This window comes from Beta vulgaris, chromosome 1 (genome assembly GCF_026745355.1).
Source record: "Beta vulgaris subsp. vulgaris cultivar EL10 chromosome 1, EL10.2, whole genome shotgun sequence".
NCBI classification, from domain to species: domain Eukaryota; kingdom Viridiplantae; phylum Streptophyta; class Magnoliopsida; order Caryophyllales; family Amaranthaceae; genus Beta; species Beta vulgaris.
Window position 1 is genome coordinate 30,922,120 of NC_079202.1, and position 17,003 is coordinate 30,939,122.

The 17,003-nt window shown below is 31.6% G+C and overlaps 1 protein-coding gene across 2 annotated transcripts; it reads left to right on the top strand.

The window, feature by feature from the left end:
• The first annotated feature begins 7,304 nt into the window (after positions 1-7,304).
• On the top strand, positions 7,305-10,813 carry LOC104905687 (tRNA (carboxymethyluridine(34)-5-O)-methyltransferase). 2 transcript variants are annotated; one of them, XM_010694297.4, is made up of 3 exons: positions 7,305-7,655; positions 8,552-9,609; positions 10,427-10,813. In XM_010694297.4, the coding sequence occupies exons 2-3, from the start codon at positions 8,639-8,641 to the stop codon at positions 10,512-10,514; spliced, it is 1,059 nt and encodes a 352-aa protein (XP_010692599.1). In that variant the 5' UTR covers positions 7,305-7,655; positions 8,552-8,638; the 3' UTR covers positions 10,515-10,813. The 2 variants fall into 2 exon arrangements, with proteins under 2 accessions (XP_010692599.1, XP_019107770.1); XM_019252225.3 differs by having other exon boundaries at positions 7,308-7,663.
• The last annotated feature ends 6,190 nt before the right edge of the window (positions 10,814-17,003 follow it).

Here is a 17,003-nt window from a genome sequence, read left to right on the forward strand (position 1 = left end):
TTCTTGGAACCAAAACCGATTGAGTACTCAATTAACAAATGATCTACCACATTTTCTTGTTAAAGTTGCACCTCAAGTACGATGAACATGAAAGATGAACAAAAAAAATTAATATAAAACACACAATTTTATTATATAACATTTAATTAAAACACTAAAAAACATATAATTAAAATAGCCAAATAAAGTACGAGAATTTTTTTAAAAATGATTTTTTGTCCAAAACTACCTTTAATTTTCAAGTTTTTGCAAGAAACTACTTTATAAAAAAAATATTGTCCCAAACTACCTTATAAAAAATTATTGTCCCAAACTACCTTAATATTACCATTTTGTTGTTGACAGCTACCTTTTGCCGATTTTTGACGTTGACTTTTATTATTTTTTCGATTTTTTAATGTCACGTTATGTCCCTTGATCTTTTCAAACCCTTTTTTAATTTTCTACACCATAATTTCCCATTCCCTTGTGTGTGTGCGCGCTCTCTCTCTTTCTCTCTCTTATCTCTGTGATATTTTGTACTACCAATCCACCATTAAATTCCTCTTCTACTTAAACTAAAATTGAAACAATCACCCTCCTCAATCACCATCTCAGTCTCCTCGAATCTCAAGAAATTCCACAAGGTTAATTTCGTTTTTCCCACAATTTTGAACTGAAAAAACAAAAGTCAACGCCGGAAACTGACATAAGGTAGTTGTCAACAACAAAATTGTAAAAGTATGGTAGTTGGCACAATAAATTTTTTATAAGGTAGTTTCTCGCAAAAATTTAAAAGATAAAGGTAGTTTGGGAAAAAAATATACAAAAAAACTCTTAAACCGGCCGCTTTTGTAAAACATCTCTTAAAGTTGGGACTGAATAATAATAATAAACTAAAGTAAGGACTGTTTTGTGAGGATGTCCATAATTAGGACTGATTTTCAATTTTTCAACGAAAATTGTCCAAAGTTCCAAATTCACTGTGGTCAATGTAGCTCTGCATCATTATCAAATATCTAGTTTGTAAACTAAGGATATCTTTACCTAGTGGTTAAGATTGATGTGCTGTGAATGATAAATTATAGGTTCGAATCTTCCATTTCCTTTTTAGTACCTTGTATTGGCTTCGTGACTCATAGCCTCATATTGTTCAAAAAAACATATATAATTTGTAAAGTTCCAGGGCAATACCCAACACAAATGATACGATCTCTATATTGTTGCTTTGTATAGCTCTTTATGAAAAAGTATCTAGGGTGAAAGTAAAAAAAATTAACTGAAACTACTTTCTAACCATATGTTGATTTGAAAGACAACCTTATAAAAACTTGTAAAAAGCTACATTTTAACCGGATTCTAATGAAGGCCTTTTCTTTTTTTGCGTTTGCCCTCTTCATTTTTGCCCAAGATAACAACCACATTTTAATACCAATTCTTGATCTTAGGGTGCGTTCTGTTCAACTTAAAAAATTAAGTTTCAGGTCCAATAAGTTCAGATAAGTTCAGATAAGTTCAGATAAGTTGCAATAAGGTCTAATAAGTGCAATAAGTTCCAATAAGGTCTAATAAGGTCCAATAAGTTCCAATCAGGTGCAATAAGTTCCAATCAGGTGCAATAAGTTCCAATCAGGTCTAATAAGGTCCAATAAGTTCCAATCAGGTCTAATAAGGTCCACTATTTTGTTATTCATAATTTCATATCACTTTAGCGGATTATGTTATTATTAGAATTTTAATTAAAGTACCAATGATTATATAGTATTATACTTGTATTAGTGTCTATTATTTTATTATTTATTTGTATTATGTCTATTATTTTATTATTTTGTATTATGTCTATTATTTATTATTCATATTACTATTAGCTGATTATGTTATTTAGAATTTTTTATTAAAGTACCACAATGTATAGTATTATACTTGTATTATTGTCTATTATTTAATTATTCATATTGCTATTGAATAATATTAAATCATGGAAATAATTAAGGTTAACAATAATAATAATTATTATAATTACAATATTTTACAATTCGTCTTTAAATAACTAGAGATAATATGTTTTCGTTACAATGAAAGTTCACTGCCTTTTGCTCAGCTTAGATTAGTAACTACTAGTATTTTATAAAATTAATTTTTTGATTTTCTACTAGTGTTTTATAAAATTAAAACAACACTATTAGATATATTAGTGATGAAAGTTATGTATAGGCAAATATATAAATAGTAATTTTTTTGTTAAATTAATTATCATAAGAGATAATTAATAATCATTATTTTTTAAAGGACGAATTATAATAATTATTATTCCATAAAAAATTTTGAGGGGTAGTATTTACGTTAGTGGTAATATTTATGTTATTCATGGTCAATGTTTTTGTCTAATAAAGTCAAATAAGTTTCAATCAGGTTCAATAAGGTCTAATAAGTTTCAATCAGGTCCAATAAGGATTAATAAGTTTCAATCAGGGTCAATAAGTTTCAATCAGGGTCAATAAGTTACAATAAGGTCCAATAAGGTCAATCAGGTTCAATCAGGTCCAATAAGTTCCAATCAGGTTCAATCAGGTCCAATAAGTTGAATCAGGTCCAATTAGGTCCAATCAGGTTTAATAAGTTCCAATAAGTTCAGTTCAGGTTCAATAAGTTCAGTTCAGATAAGTTCCAATAAGTTCAGGTCCAATAAGTTGAATAGAACGCACCCTTAATGGAGATTAAAGTTTTTGGGTGGAAATGGAGCTAAAAATTGAAAAGGCAAAGAAAAGATCAACATCGAAAAATGTGGTAAACGAAAATAACTTGCACATCCTATCAAGACTATTAACTAACAAAATAACTTGTAGTGGAAGACTTTAACCAAAATAATAATAACTCTTTATTATTAGAAATAAATATTGTCTCAAAATTAAAATAGATAAAACATCCTAAATTTGGTGAAGATCCCCTTCTTAGTATACTATCATGCACATCCAAAGTTCACATACAAAATTGCTTCCTGAAAGGTAAATAGGACAAAGCCAAATAGGAAAAAAAAATGCGCGTCAGTATAAAACTGAGTACAATGTGTACAAGATAGGTAACACATTTACTAGTTCGCAATAATTTACATTTCAAAATATCCTTAACTAATAATTCCAGGATAACTTTTAAAACAAACTCTTCCCAAATAACTTGGATTAAGATTATCTTGAAAACAACAAACCCCCCCCCCCCCCCCCAAACTAGTCATCCTATCAAAAATCTATATTAAGGGGTAACAATAATTGTCATCAAGTGGACTTTGAAGCATAAACTTTGACGTTAATCAAGTGATGATGTAATAATACGATTTAGTAAGTCATAAATGATTCTCCTTTTCCCGTAAACAACTAAGTTCATAAAAATCAATCAAACCATTCCTTTGTAAGAATAATTTAAATTTTCGAAAAGGATAACAAAACATTCATATAATATGATTGATAAATACAATCCTTATCTTCATTTCCCAAAATGAATCAATAAAATGTTGTAATCATTTTGAGCTAACTTTCTAAATCAATTCAACCATTAAATCAATAAACAACTTTAACACATAAAACCACATTTCAAAAATAATCTAGGTACATAAAATACCATGATCTTGCACAAAGAAAATACGTACTAGCAACTTGAACTAATCTTATGCTTGAACATTCTCCTAATCAACCAATAATATAAAATTTTAATAGATAATTTACCATATGAACTTAAACATAAATCCTATAAATCAAAATTATATGCATAACTTAACATGAAAAAATTATTAAAACTGCTAATGATTTTTTTTACTTAAACCAAATAAAACTAAAAGTTTGATTAAGAAATAAAATAAAAATAGATTAAGAAGAGAAGATTGAACCTTCAAGTAAGAAAGTCTGGATTTTCAAAGTTTTTGGTGTGAAAAATATGGCTTGATGGGGGTATTTATAGGTGTAGAATTGGGAGTGTTTAATTTCCAAAGTTAAATATTTTGTAACTTTCATCATAAATTAGGATATTAATCCAAGATTTGTAACCTACACAATAATTTGGGGGTGTTAGAAAAATCAAAATCACCACCCCCTAATTAACAATGCATTTTTTTTCTTTTTCGAATCTCCATCATGAAGAAGAAAATTATTACTAAATATTTAAATGTTTAAAACTTATAAATTTTTTTATTAGGGGTTAAATTCGAAAAGTTTAACAAATCGAAATTTGGCACCATATTCCTGCCTAAATATTTTTAAACCAGTGAAACTAAAATACCCTTTTGCTTAAAATATTTATTTATAAAATAAATATCTAATTACTTATATAAGTACTAAAAAATATGGGGTATTGCAGGATGGATTAAGCTAATCACAAATTTGATTAAAGTAGTCACCAAACGGATCAAAGAATGTGAACGGACTAAACTGGCCACTAAATTGATTGAAATTATCACTACATAGATTAAATTAGTCACTATATTCAGAAAAAGGTGAATCATTTTCTTCTTAATGTTGAACTTGAGTCGTTCTCTATTATCTCTATTATATAAGCCAAAGGAGGAGGTGTGGTGTCCTCCTTTGAAGTGACTAGAATACCCTCTAATAGTTTAAAATAATATTTTCTTTCTATAGAAAATTGAAAAATGAGAATCAATGAAACTTGCCATATGAGTAGGTCAAAAATGAAATATGCAATAACATTAATGACTTGACAAACTAAATTGACACAATCAATTCCAGAAATTTATTAGAATCTTCAACCAAACAAAGTTAGCAATATATCGTGACAACATAATATTTCATATGTACAAAGTAATTCAAACAATATGGTTTATTAATATTTATAATTGTTAAAAAACTATACTAATGTCGTTGAAAAGAAATTATTAAATTATGGACCAAATTTTTCAGTGACAGTATTGAACAGTTAGAAATCATTCACCTTTAATTTAAAAGATAATAACATCTACAAAAGAACCTCAATAATTTACATCACTATCAAAATAATTTTAGATAAAAAAATTCATGTCCATTTGTATATACCTACATAAGATTGTCGACGCACGCATTGTCCTCCTACAAAAAGTTTAATTTACCCTTAATGAATTTTAATGTTCATATATACTAAATAATTTGTTCTTCTTACTTGCCATATATATTGAATCGACGAGTTAACAACGAAATTGAATTTAAAAATAGAATAAAATATTAAATTAAAAAGAATGATTTCATCTTCTTACATATATGTGAAAAACCTGATCAAAAATTAAATTGACCATATAACTTGATTGACACAATTAGAATTAAATATTAAATTAAAGAGAATGATTTCATCTTCTTACATATGTGTGAAAAACCTGATCAAAAATTAAATTGACCATATAACTTGATTGACACAATCAGAATAAAAAATAAGAACTTGAATTTCATATTAATAATTATATTGATAATATTTTAAAACATAAATGATATCTATTATTAAGGAATCTCTATTATATAAATCAAACTCCTCCATTTTATTAGTATTCAACTAGCATTTTTTGCACGCTATGTGTGCGTGTCCTATTAATATTTTTTGTTTTTCTCAATTAGTTATTCATCAATGTTATAAAAAATTTGATTCGAAAATACATTTATAATTAATGTTAACTTTTTACTTTTTTTCTTAAATCAATGTTTCATTGGTTTTATTAGTTATTTGTTCATCATAATTCAAATATATTATCGAGAGAAAGAAATATACAGTAGAAGAAAGTCTATGCTCAAATAAAGTGGAAGAATTTATGTATCAGGTTCAATCGTCGAAAAGAGTTTGAATTATATAATAGAGATTACCGAAGAATAATCAACATTTAGGTTTTAAAATATTATGAGTATTATTATTAATATGAAATTCTAGTTTCAATTTTTTTCTTCTAGTCGTGTCAATTAAGTTATATTTCAATTTAATTTTTGAATAAACTTTGTTCACACATAGGTAATAAGAGGAAATCATTCTCCTTAATTTAATATTTAATTGAAATTTCAAATCCATTTTTATTATTAATTTGTTCAATAGATATGTCAAGTAGGAAGAAGAAAAAAATTGTATAACAATTTAATTTCATTAACAGTATGTTAGACTTTTTATGAGAGGACACCATCTTCCTCCCCCTTCACTTACTTATATAATAATAGAGATGATTGAATCTCATACACAAATTTTTCCACTTTATTTGAGTATAACTTTTCTTCTGTCTTACATTTCCTTCTCACAATACTATATATGAATAATGATAAACAAATAACTAAAAAATCAGTAAAACATTAATTTAAGAACATATTAGAAAAATAAAAATAAATTATAAATATCTTTTGGTAATCAAAAAATAACATAACTCGCCCGCATAACATCTATAAAAATATATTAAAAGGCGTGCGGAAACAAAAAAATTGTGCCACTTGGTGCTCTCCTTAGGGAGTTGAAATTGCATAGTATAGGATTTTGATCTCATGACCTCAAGTACATATACTAAAGTTTTGACCACTAGGCTAAGTTGTATTTGGTCTTATTATCTTAAAGTATTATATTAATAAATGAATTTTTTTTCTTACCCGGAGTATAGTTTGGGTCTAATAACTAGTGTAATAAATAAAATCTAGACATGTAGTTTTAGATGAAGAGTACTAGAGTAGTGGTCTCTAATAAAGATCAACTGACCGAAAACAAAATAAAAAAAAACAAGAATCAACCAGATTCGGCCATTCGGGTCCGGAACAGATTAGCAACGAAGCTAAAGAAAACAAAGAAAGAAAACAAAAGCTTCTAACCCTAACCATTGATTATAATCTACACGGCTACATCTCCCTACTCTACCTTCATCCATTCCAATTTTTCTCTCTAAAAAAATTGACTAATTTATCTGCGTTCATCGATTGAAATTTCGTATTTCCAGCATCTATTTACCTTTTCCAAATTTCAGGAGCAGCCAAGAATAGAGAGACACAAGACCTAAAGAATTTTTGGACGATACCAGAAACTTCGATCTTCCGAAAATTTGAAGGTTTGTTTTCAACTAATTTTACTTTAAGTTCTAATATTCTAGATTTTTAGCTTATACAACCATTCCAGTAAGAATTCATAACTAAATTTTTATTTTTATGTTTACCGGTGATATATACATATATAATGATTTTGATATTAGAATAGAGAATAAGAAGTAAAATCGCGAACTATAACATTTTTAATTCGATGTACAATACTTAGACTTATATATATGACATTTGTTACATGTTCGGAACTAGTGGCGGAGCCAGCTGGGGGACATGGGACAGATGTCCCCCCACTTTTAAAAAATAGTTTCTTAAAAAAAAAAAAAAATTGAAAAAAAAAGTGCTCAGAGTCAGGGACGCGTGAAACTTCTAAAAAAAAAAGAGACGCTTAAGAGAAGAGAGAGTGTGAGGAAGAGAGAAAGTAGAAACCCTAAGTCTGAAGCGACGTCGACGACTCGACGGACCGACTGCGGACGGTCGACCAGAGATTCACGCCGACAATGACCTAAAACTCTGAAGTCTCGAACAGAAACAGGAAGCGAACTCGAAGCGACGGCTGAACTCTGAAGCGAAGCTGAACCGTCGACCCCACCGCCGACTCGCCGACTCGCCGGCCTCCCGCGACTCCCGAGACGCCCATTACATTTTTCGGTCAGTTTGTAAGTTTTCTTAACTAACCCTAAGTTTTAGTTTAAGTTTTTTTAAAAGGTAATATTTTATATTTACAATTTACATTATTTGGTTGTGTGAATTATGATATTTGTGAAATGTTAATTTGTGATTGTGGATAGTGGATATATGGTTGTTGATTGATTTGTTTAATTGTTGTTGGTTTGGAAAATTGGAAATTGGAAATTGGAATTGGTCATGAACTCATGATTTAGGAAATTGTTAGTTTGTAATTTGAAATTTCTAATTAGGAAATTATAAATATGAGTTGATTTATAATTGAAATATTGAATAGTTTGGTTTGAAGAGGAATACTTTGATATGTAATTGATTAATGTTTATCAATTTAATAGGAAGTGCCAGGTGATTCACATTCACCTAATTCTAACAAGTCCAAAGCTAAGGGAAAACAACCCGATCTTCGACAATTTCTCTTTAAAAGAATGAATGTAAAACATTAAGTATTAAACAATTTGTGGTGTTTTTTTTTTTTTTTTACATATTTTTTCTGAATGTTTGACGGTCGAATTTTGTCCCCCCACTTTGAGAATCCTGGCTCTGCCACTGTTCGGAACAAAAAAATGTTTAGAAACGTTTTGCAATTATTCCTAATTAAATGAGATAAGCAAGGTTGTGAAGAATGGCAATACATATCTTCATTCAACTTTCGATTCAACTTTTTTATTTCTCTGTGTACTTTTAAATCTAGATTTGTGCTTGATTTCATTACACTAACCTCTGAATACCTTGATTTTTATTGTACCGCTCGTTTGTGGTTGTATTTGATGTTAGATATGAGCCGTATCTATCTGGCTGAAATATGCTCATCCGAACTGTGTAGTCTGACCATTTAAGAGTTGTTATAAATCTTGCTTCAGGTGACGATATTTGGTCACTTAAAATCTTGGACATTCGACATACTTCCTCGCGTATCTATTGTATCTGTTACTCGATTGTCTTTTTGTATGATGAAAGAGATCCGAGTAGGCCGCCCTTCTGTTTCCTCGACTGCCGTATCTGGAGAAGCTCAGGATGAGCTATCAGACTCGACAAGTGAGGAGATGTTATCTTCCCCACGTGTTCAGTTCACCCCTGAAATTGAGAAGACGTATGTTCATCAGGTTTATGATGCAATTGCTCCTCACTTTAGTTCAACCAGATTTGCTAAATGGCCAAAGGTTGCATTATTCTTAGAGTCCTTGCCTCGTGGATCTCTTGTCCTGGACGCAGGATGTGGAAATGGGAAATACCTTGGGCTGAATCCCGACTGCTTTTTCGTAGGATGTGATATAAGTTCCCCTTTAGTTAGTATATGTGCAGAAAGAGGGCATGAAGCCTTGGTTGCTGATGCTGTAAATTTGCCTTATAAAAGTGGTTTTGGTGATGCAGCAATCTCTATTGCTGTTTTACATCACCTGAGTACTCAAAGTAGAAGAAGAAAAGCTGTTGAAGAGCTGGTGCGAGTTGTAAGGAAGGGCGGTTTAGTGTTGATAACTGTCTGGGCTGTGGAGCAAGAGGACCAAGGTTTGCTAAGTAAATGGACCCCATTGTCCCATAAGTACCTAGATGAGTGGATCGGGCCTGGTAGTCCTCGTGTACGTAGCCCTCGGTCATTAAATCTGGAAAGCATTCCTGAAAGTGAGGAAAACGGTTCTCGAGAGTCGTGCAAAGTCTCCAGTCAGTCCCTTGGTTCAAAGCTGGCTAGAACTTTGAAGATGAACGACCAAGGAAAAGATACTTCAATGACCTCCATTAATGATAGACGTAAAGAAAACCAGGAGTACTTTGTTCCATGGCACTTGCCGTATCATCGTGCTGAAGTTAGTGGTGCTTCTGCTTGTGCTGTTGCAAATGGTCTGGCAAAAAAAGATGACAAGAAGGGTGCTGTGGTGTATAACAGATATTACCATGTATTTAGCGAGGGTGAACTTGAAAGGTAACTCACAAGTTCCTTGAAGTGATCTTTGCCTTTGGTTGTATCATTTTTTGTTGCCCATAATTTGCTGTGAACTTCTCATCCTTCTTTAATCTTTTGCTTGTATAGTTATGTGTGAATGCTTCAAATCTTAAAATAGATAGCCGCATTGTTACATATCCACTAGGTCACCTCTTGCAATTTGCATCTTGGTTTGTGGGTTTTGATTAGTGCCACAAATGTGATTTCTTGCCATGTCTCTAATTTGATTTAAACATAGTGTTTTACACTTTATCCAATTCATGCATTTTGTCCTTAGGTTCTTAATTTCTGGAAACAGTCAGCATGTGTAGGCTTGCATCATTGCTATTGAGTGTAGCCAATTTTGCTTTAAATGTCAGTTGATCTTTCGTTCCTTTTCTTCTTAGTTTCTCTTGGAGATTTGAAATCTATTGCAACATTGTCCCATTCATGGTTACTTGCTGCTTTGCATGCTTTATCACTTTTGATAGGCATTGGGTGAGAATTGGGAAGGGTGTTTGTTAGTAGGGCTGTGATCTGTAGGTCAAGCCAAAGACTTATTTTTCAGTTGCTTTGGGTCTTCGTAACTGTGTTGGCCATGCTTGGAAATTCAAACTTACCCGAGTTCTAGGAACCTGTAATTTATTCAGCACTTGTTTTGGATTGTGCTAATCTTATAGAGTATTTTTTCTGAAAACTATGCTTTTGAGATAAAAACTTGCGGATATGCAATTTATCGTGAACTGTCCCTTTTAGGTATGAATTACTCATAAATCTCAACAGCTAACTATTTCCTTCTATTTTGATGAAATTGCAGTTTAGTATCTGGGATGAGCAATACTATAATCGTGGATCGCTTTTTTGATAAATCAAATTGGTGTATTATCCTTGAAAAAACACAATGATAAAATGAGTCACCAAATATGACAAATCATTTATTGCTTTGGCAATATGACAACCAGTACAACTTCATTGTTCTTTCAACATTGCGCGAGAAAATCCGTGGTGGTATCGTGAAGTGGCCACTGGCCAGCACATATCACTCGTAAAGGCTGATTGAATTGCTCATCGTTGTATTTGTATCATCTGTTTCAGATGCAGAGCGAAGTGTAGCATTAGTGTTTCTGAATTTGTATTCTATTTGAGTCAACGTGACCGAAATTCGTTGAATTATATGCCGATAATTGCTTTTAGCCTTTGACAATTCTCATTGTGGAAGTATATTTTCTGATGCTCTGCAGTCTACACGTTCCTTCCCTACACGTTGTTCTATAGCTCAGGAGGCCAGGAAGCTACAATGTGTGATTTATGTAGATGGTTTTACCGTGTATACGCGATTAGTGATTGCAATCCGATTTGCGTGGATCAGGTTCACATCAGAAATATTGTGGACCAAGTTAGGCACGTGACTTGATATAAACCACGTACTCCTACTTTCCAAAATCTGCAATTTTTTCTCTTTTCAATATTTCCAAAATTCAAAGCTTTATTCTGTCGTTCTAAAATTTTTGCAAATTATTCTCTCTTCATTCAAATTATTTCTCAATTTTATACAAAATCTAAATTTATGTATATCACTTTCAGAATTAAATTATTATTCTTATCTGATTAAATAATTGTAAGACTATAATGATTCGAAATTGATTCGTCAACAATTTCTAGTTCAATTGAACAACTATGAGAAATTTATGGGGAAACTCGAGTTTAATTGAGCAAATAGATCTCAATTAGAGTATTGTAGCATGTAATATAGATGACTTAAATCGGGACATTAAAGCACTCGATGACGAACAACATCACAATTCAATCCAAAATGAGCATCAAGATTCAATTGTAATAGATCTTACTAATACACCAAGTTTTGAAGGTAACAACATCGAAGTCAATAATTTCATTTGTTTGATTAAGCAAAGTAGTACCACTATAATTTTCTGTGGAAAATATAGAGCTGTTTCATGATGAGCTCGAAAATCAAGCTGACGAGCAATATGTTATAGTATCAACTGATGAATCTAATTCAGCTGTCATTCCAGGTAAGTTTAATAACACATACTATATCATTCATATATTAACTACATCATATATTAACTATATCATTAATAGATACATTATATCATACAGAAAGACACTATAGAATATTTAAAAAATATTACGTACACTATGGAATAGAATAACGCCAATTAGTACACAAAATATGATATGCCATAAATAGATACATTATATCAGATAGAAATACACTATAACATATACAGAAAATATTGTGTACACTATGAAACACAAAAAAATGGACTAGTATACAAATACACTATATCACACACCCACACACTATATCACAAATCCATACACTATATCAGACAGAAACACATATAGAAAATATTAAGTACGGAAAAGCATGATTATACAAATACATATACTATATCACACATAAATACACTATATCATAAATAGATACACTATTGCAAAGTGATAAAAATATCTTAATCTTTTTTAACATGTTCAACTGAACAACCATTGATTAAACATAATTGGAGGAGTTTTACTTGGTCGAGTAAGACCAACTTTGGATGATATAAATGAGCAATATTGTCAGCATGCTGCTATAGTAGGATTCAGTGTTAAAAATCCAAAAACAGAAAAAAGAAGGGACATCAGTGGTGCATCAGAAGTATTATGTCTGCTCTGCTCAAGAAAAAAGGAATTCTAAAAACAAAGCAAAACAGGGAGAGACTAATACAGATATAATGATACAAGACAGCAATTCAAAACAAGGGAGCACCTTAAAGAAAAAGAGGATAAGAATAGTTATGATCACAAAACCTGAATGTCATGCTCTAATTAGAGCAAGGATGAACCCTGAAGGACGATGTGACATAGTGCAACATATTATAAAATAATCACCCACTTAAAAGAGAACCACTCAATTACCTTCATAGATCTGAGCGTCAAATGAGTGATCCAAAGCAACAAACCATACAAGCTATGCAAGAGTGTGGACAGAGACCAATAAAAAAAAGATTCATTTAGATACATGAGTATAGAAGCTGGTGGTGAAGATGTATTGGGGTATTCTATGAAGGACCACTTCAGCTATAGACTCAAAATAAAACCAATCGAGGGAAAGGATTCACAAAATGTTGTTGATAACCACTAGTAGAATAATTGCTTATTGTTGCGGTCATTAAGTGGCTTATTGCGGCGGTTTTGGCCGCGCAACAATTAAGGGGGCAGCAATAGATAATTAACCTTTTGCTGCGGTTTTTGGCCAAAATCGCAGCAATATGTTTCACCTATTGGTGCGATTCCTAGCCAAAACTGCAACAATAGGTACCGGTACAAGTAAAAAAAAAAAAATTTGCATTTTGCCATCAAATTTGAAAGACAAAAAGGCTGAAAGAAAATAAAACACTACTGATTGAAACTAATGACAAAAAATTATTATACAAAATTCAAAAACATAAAAAGACAAAAAGACAGATTGAAGTATATTATTACAATATATTTAAGGCAAATTATAAAAAAAAAATTAAAATTATAGGACCAAAAAAAACGCAGATCTGAAAAGAAATTATAACAATTATCTTAAAAATCACCCAACATAAGAACAAGAATGTAACTCCAAAAAGAATATAAGAAAAAATTTATACTACAACTATAATATGATAATACCACAAAACACTAGATCTGAAAATATTATAACAACAACAATTACCAAAATAACAACTAGTACAAAAATCGAACAGACGGTCACTAATTCCAATCAATCAAAAAATTGCCCACACACATTTTCCTCAAATCTTAACCCTTCATCGAAATGAAAACTAACTCAAATGCTCATCCACAAATGAAAACGACGATGCAGTCTGCTGGAACAATGAATGAACGGTCGTCGGGCTGTGAAAATTCTCCGCCGCAGCCTGCTGTCGAACGCTCGCCCCACCGCAGCCTGCTGTCGAAGGATCGTCGAGCTGTGAAAATTCTTTGTCGCAGCCTGCTGTCGAACGGTCGTCGGGCTGTGAAAATTCTCCGCTGCAGCTTGCTGTCGAGTGGTCGTCGGGCTGTGAATATTGTCAAACGGTCGTCGGGTTGTGAAAGCATCAGACGATGATGATAGGATGAGAGAGTTAAGACTTGAGAGGTGATTGAGAGGATGAGATGGTTAGAGGAAGAGAGAAGGAGAGAAACTGATGAGAGGGAGGCGTGAAGAGGGATGAGAGGGTTAGAGGAGGAGAGAGAGTGAGAGGAGTGAAACCCTAGTTGGGTAAATGATAAAAATAACGGTACCCCCACTATCTTAATATTAATTTTAAAAGCCTATTGCTGCGGCTTTTTGTAGGAACCGCAACAATAGGTTCAAATAATATTTTTTTATATTATTTTAATATATTACTGCGGTTTTTTCAGAAACCGCAGCAATATATTTGGTCAAAAAATTTCAAAAAATTTCTGTTGAAACCATATTGTTGGGGTTTTCGGCCGAAACCGCAGCAATATGGTTATTTTATATTTTTTCTTTTCTTTTTACGTGATATATTGTTGCGTATGGGTAAAACCGCAACAATATCACCGCAGCAATAAACAATTATTCTACTACTGAACCTTTATGAGCATATGCAAACAGTTAGTCATTTCTTCTTTAGAGTAAGATTGAATGATGAAGGAAAGGTTTTTTTGGAGAGACTCTATGATGCTTAAGGACTATACCATCTTTGGAGATGTTATGGTTTTTTATACTACATATAGGACAAACAAATATAATTTCATTTGTGCACCATTTGTACGTAGGAATTGATAACCATTGGAAAAACACAATGTTTGCATGTGCATTACTTGCGGATGAGACAACATCATTTGAATGAGTTTTTGAAACATTCAAAAAGTCAATATGAGAGGTAAATTTCCAATAACTATATTCAGTGACCAAGATGCTGCAATTGCAGCAGGAGTAAAAAAAGTATTGATGTTTATGCAAATTTCTACAACTTTGTTATCTACTATTGCATGAGCAATTGATATTTTTTAAAAACTAACTATATTAACTTATTGCCAGGATTTTCCAACCTCAAGACCCAGGCTATGTTTATGGCATTTGAGTCAAAATGCAGATCAACGATTTGGATTGATGAAGGCATATATGGACTTCACGAACATATTTCACAAGTGTATGAGTGGTTGCATTACAAAGACATAATTTGAACAAACTTGAAGTACAATGACTAAAAAATACAAACTAGAAAATGATGGTTGGTTCGAGAGATTGTATAGTTTGAAAGAAAAATGGCGTACACCATTTAGCAAAGATTTCTTCTCTGCCCGAATACTATCTTCATAGAGAAGTGAAAGCAAAAATCATGTTGTTGGGTTTAAAGCAAGCAAAACCACTAGCTTGACTGACTTCTTTTCAATATTCCAAGAAACAGTAAAAAGGTGGATAAGACAGGAAGAAAGGGATAATTTTGATTGTACAAAGGGAATACCAAAATCAGATCGATGCATGAGTCCACTATTAAAACATGCTTCTTTACAGTAGACACATTGTTATTTCCCTAGGAACACTACAAGAGGGGGGGTGAATTGTAGGTGTAGAAATAAACGTAACTTTTTGCGGAAATTAAAACTTAAACGAATAAACAAGCTAAAGGAACACAAGGGATTTTTACGAGGAAAAACTTCTTGGGCCCAACAAGAAGAAACAACCTCGACCATAGGGATTTTAAACTCAACACTTTCACTAATTAGGCCAAACAACTCTGTTACAACCTAATTCTAACTCGAGCCCTACCTTGAGTTCCTAAACTCAAGTTCCTGAACCACTGTTCCCTTAACAGCAGTTCCTCTCAACTTCACTCGAAGTTTTCTCACACATACAAGCTTCACTCAAAGCCTTTCTCTTACAGAACTTCACTCAAAGTTCCCTTACCCCAAAAACCAAAATACAATTGATCGAAATAAGCTTAGTGGAATTAGAGTAAGAAGGCAAAGAACAAATGGCTATTATGAGAGAATGAAGGCACTGACACTTAATAAGTTAAACTCACTTAATTACTTAGTCAGACACAATTTGGAACTTATCTAGACTTCTATATTTATAGTGTAATCATGAAGAACGTGGGATTAATGTTAGAGTACACGTTTTAATCCATTTACCCATGATGTTCCTTCCCCTAAGGAACACGTTTTACATCATGTCCCATGATCCCATGAACTATAAATGAACGTGGATAAAATGCAGCCATTACTCCTAAATAATAGGAGTTCCTTCAATAATCCGAAAATCAGTTTTTATAAACTCTTTTTATCTTTAAATCTGAATTCTTTTTAAGAAAATAATATCTTTGAAATAAAATCTTTCTAACAACCGGATATTTATTTTCTTATTTTCCGAAAAATAAAATCTTTTCCAAAACAGATTTTCTTTTTAAAACTGATTTTATCATTTGAAATTAGAAATAACTAATTTCCTATAATCTAGGCATGACTTACTCCATTATCTTTTAACGTTACACTAAGTACACGCCTAAGTCTAGTTCCTTATATTAGTTCAGTTCCTTTAACATATTTATAAGTGCCACTGAGTTTGTTCCTTACGAGGAACAAACGCTTCATTCTCAAATATTCTGCCACAGTTCCTTACCATTCTTTCTTTGTTCCTTTACATTGGAACTAGAAAATAAAACGCCTAGCTTCTATTATTCTTGATCCAATGCTTGCTCCAGTATCAACATAGAAACTTCTTTACTTAGCCTTTGAAATCCTCTCTTGACTTCTTCATTGACTTGTATTCTCCCAGTTCCTTGCATTGATACCTTAGACACCATACACTTAAATAATTCATTAGTTCACTACTTAGTTTGTTCCTTTGTTTCTTTGTCATTATCAAAACTAGGGTTCAACAATTTCCCCCTTTTTGATGATGACAACAAAGGTACAAACTAAGGAAAATAACAAATAATATAAGTGAATGAAAATAAAAATATAGAAGAAAATGAAAAATAAAACACAATTATGTGAGTAACTGAAGTTTTTGATTTTTCATTTACCTTAACCTATTTTTGATTTTTCATTTACCTTAATTTTTTTAATTTTTTTAACTTTCATTTTTTTATGTACAGTTTGTTCCTTAAATCCTTTTCCCCCTTTGTCATCCTCAAAAAAGAATTGATTTAACATCTTAAGACCAATATGCAAGCACCATTAGTGGTTAAGTTAGAAAACAAAGAGTAAACTTGCTCAAACATCAATCACATAATACTAGCCATTCCAAGGAAGAAATTATGCAAAGCATTTAGAAACATAGACAATATAGCAAAAGTCATTAATTTTATATAGCACTTGTTCCATAACAAAACAAAGAAAGAAAAGAAAAAGAAGAAACAAAAGTTGTGTTCCTTGATGAA

Excerpts from the sequence above, each read along its gene's own strand:
- LOC104905687 (XM_010694297.4), top strand. The coding sequence starts at position 8,639 with ATGATGAAAGAGATCCGAGTAGGCCGCCCTTCTGTTTCCTCGACTGCC. Across the intron at positions 9,610-10,426 it reads AGCGAGGGTGAACTTGAAAG|TTTAGTATCTGGGATGAGCA; the intron begins GTAACTCACAAG and ends ATGAAATTGCAG.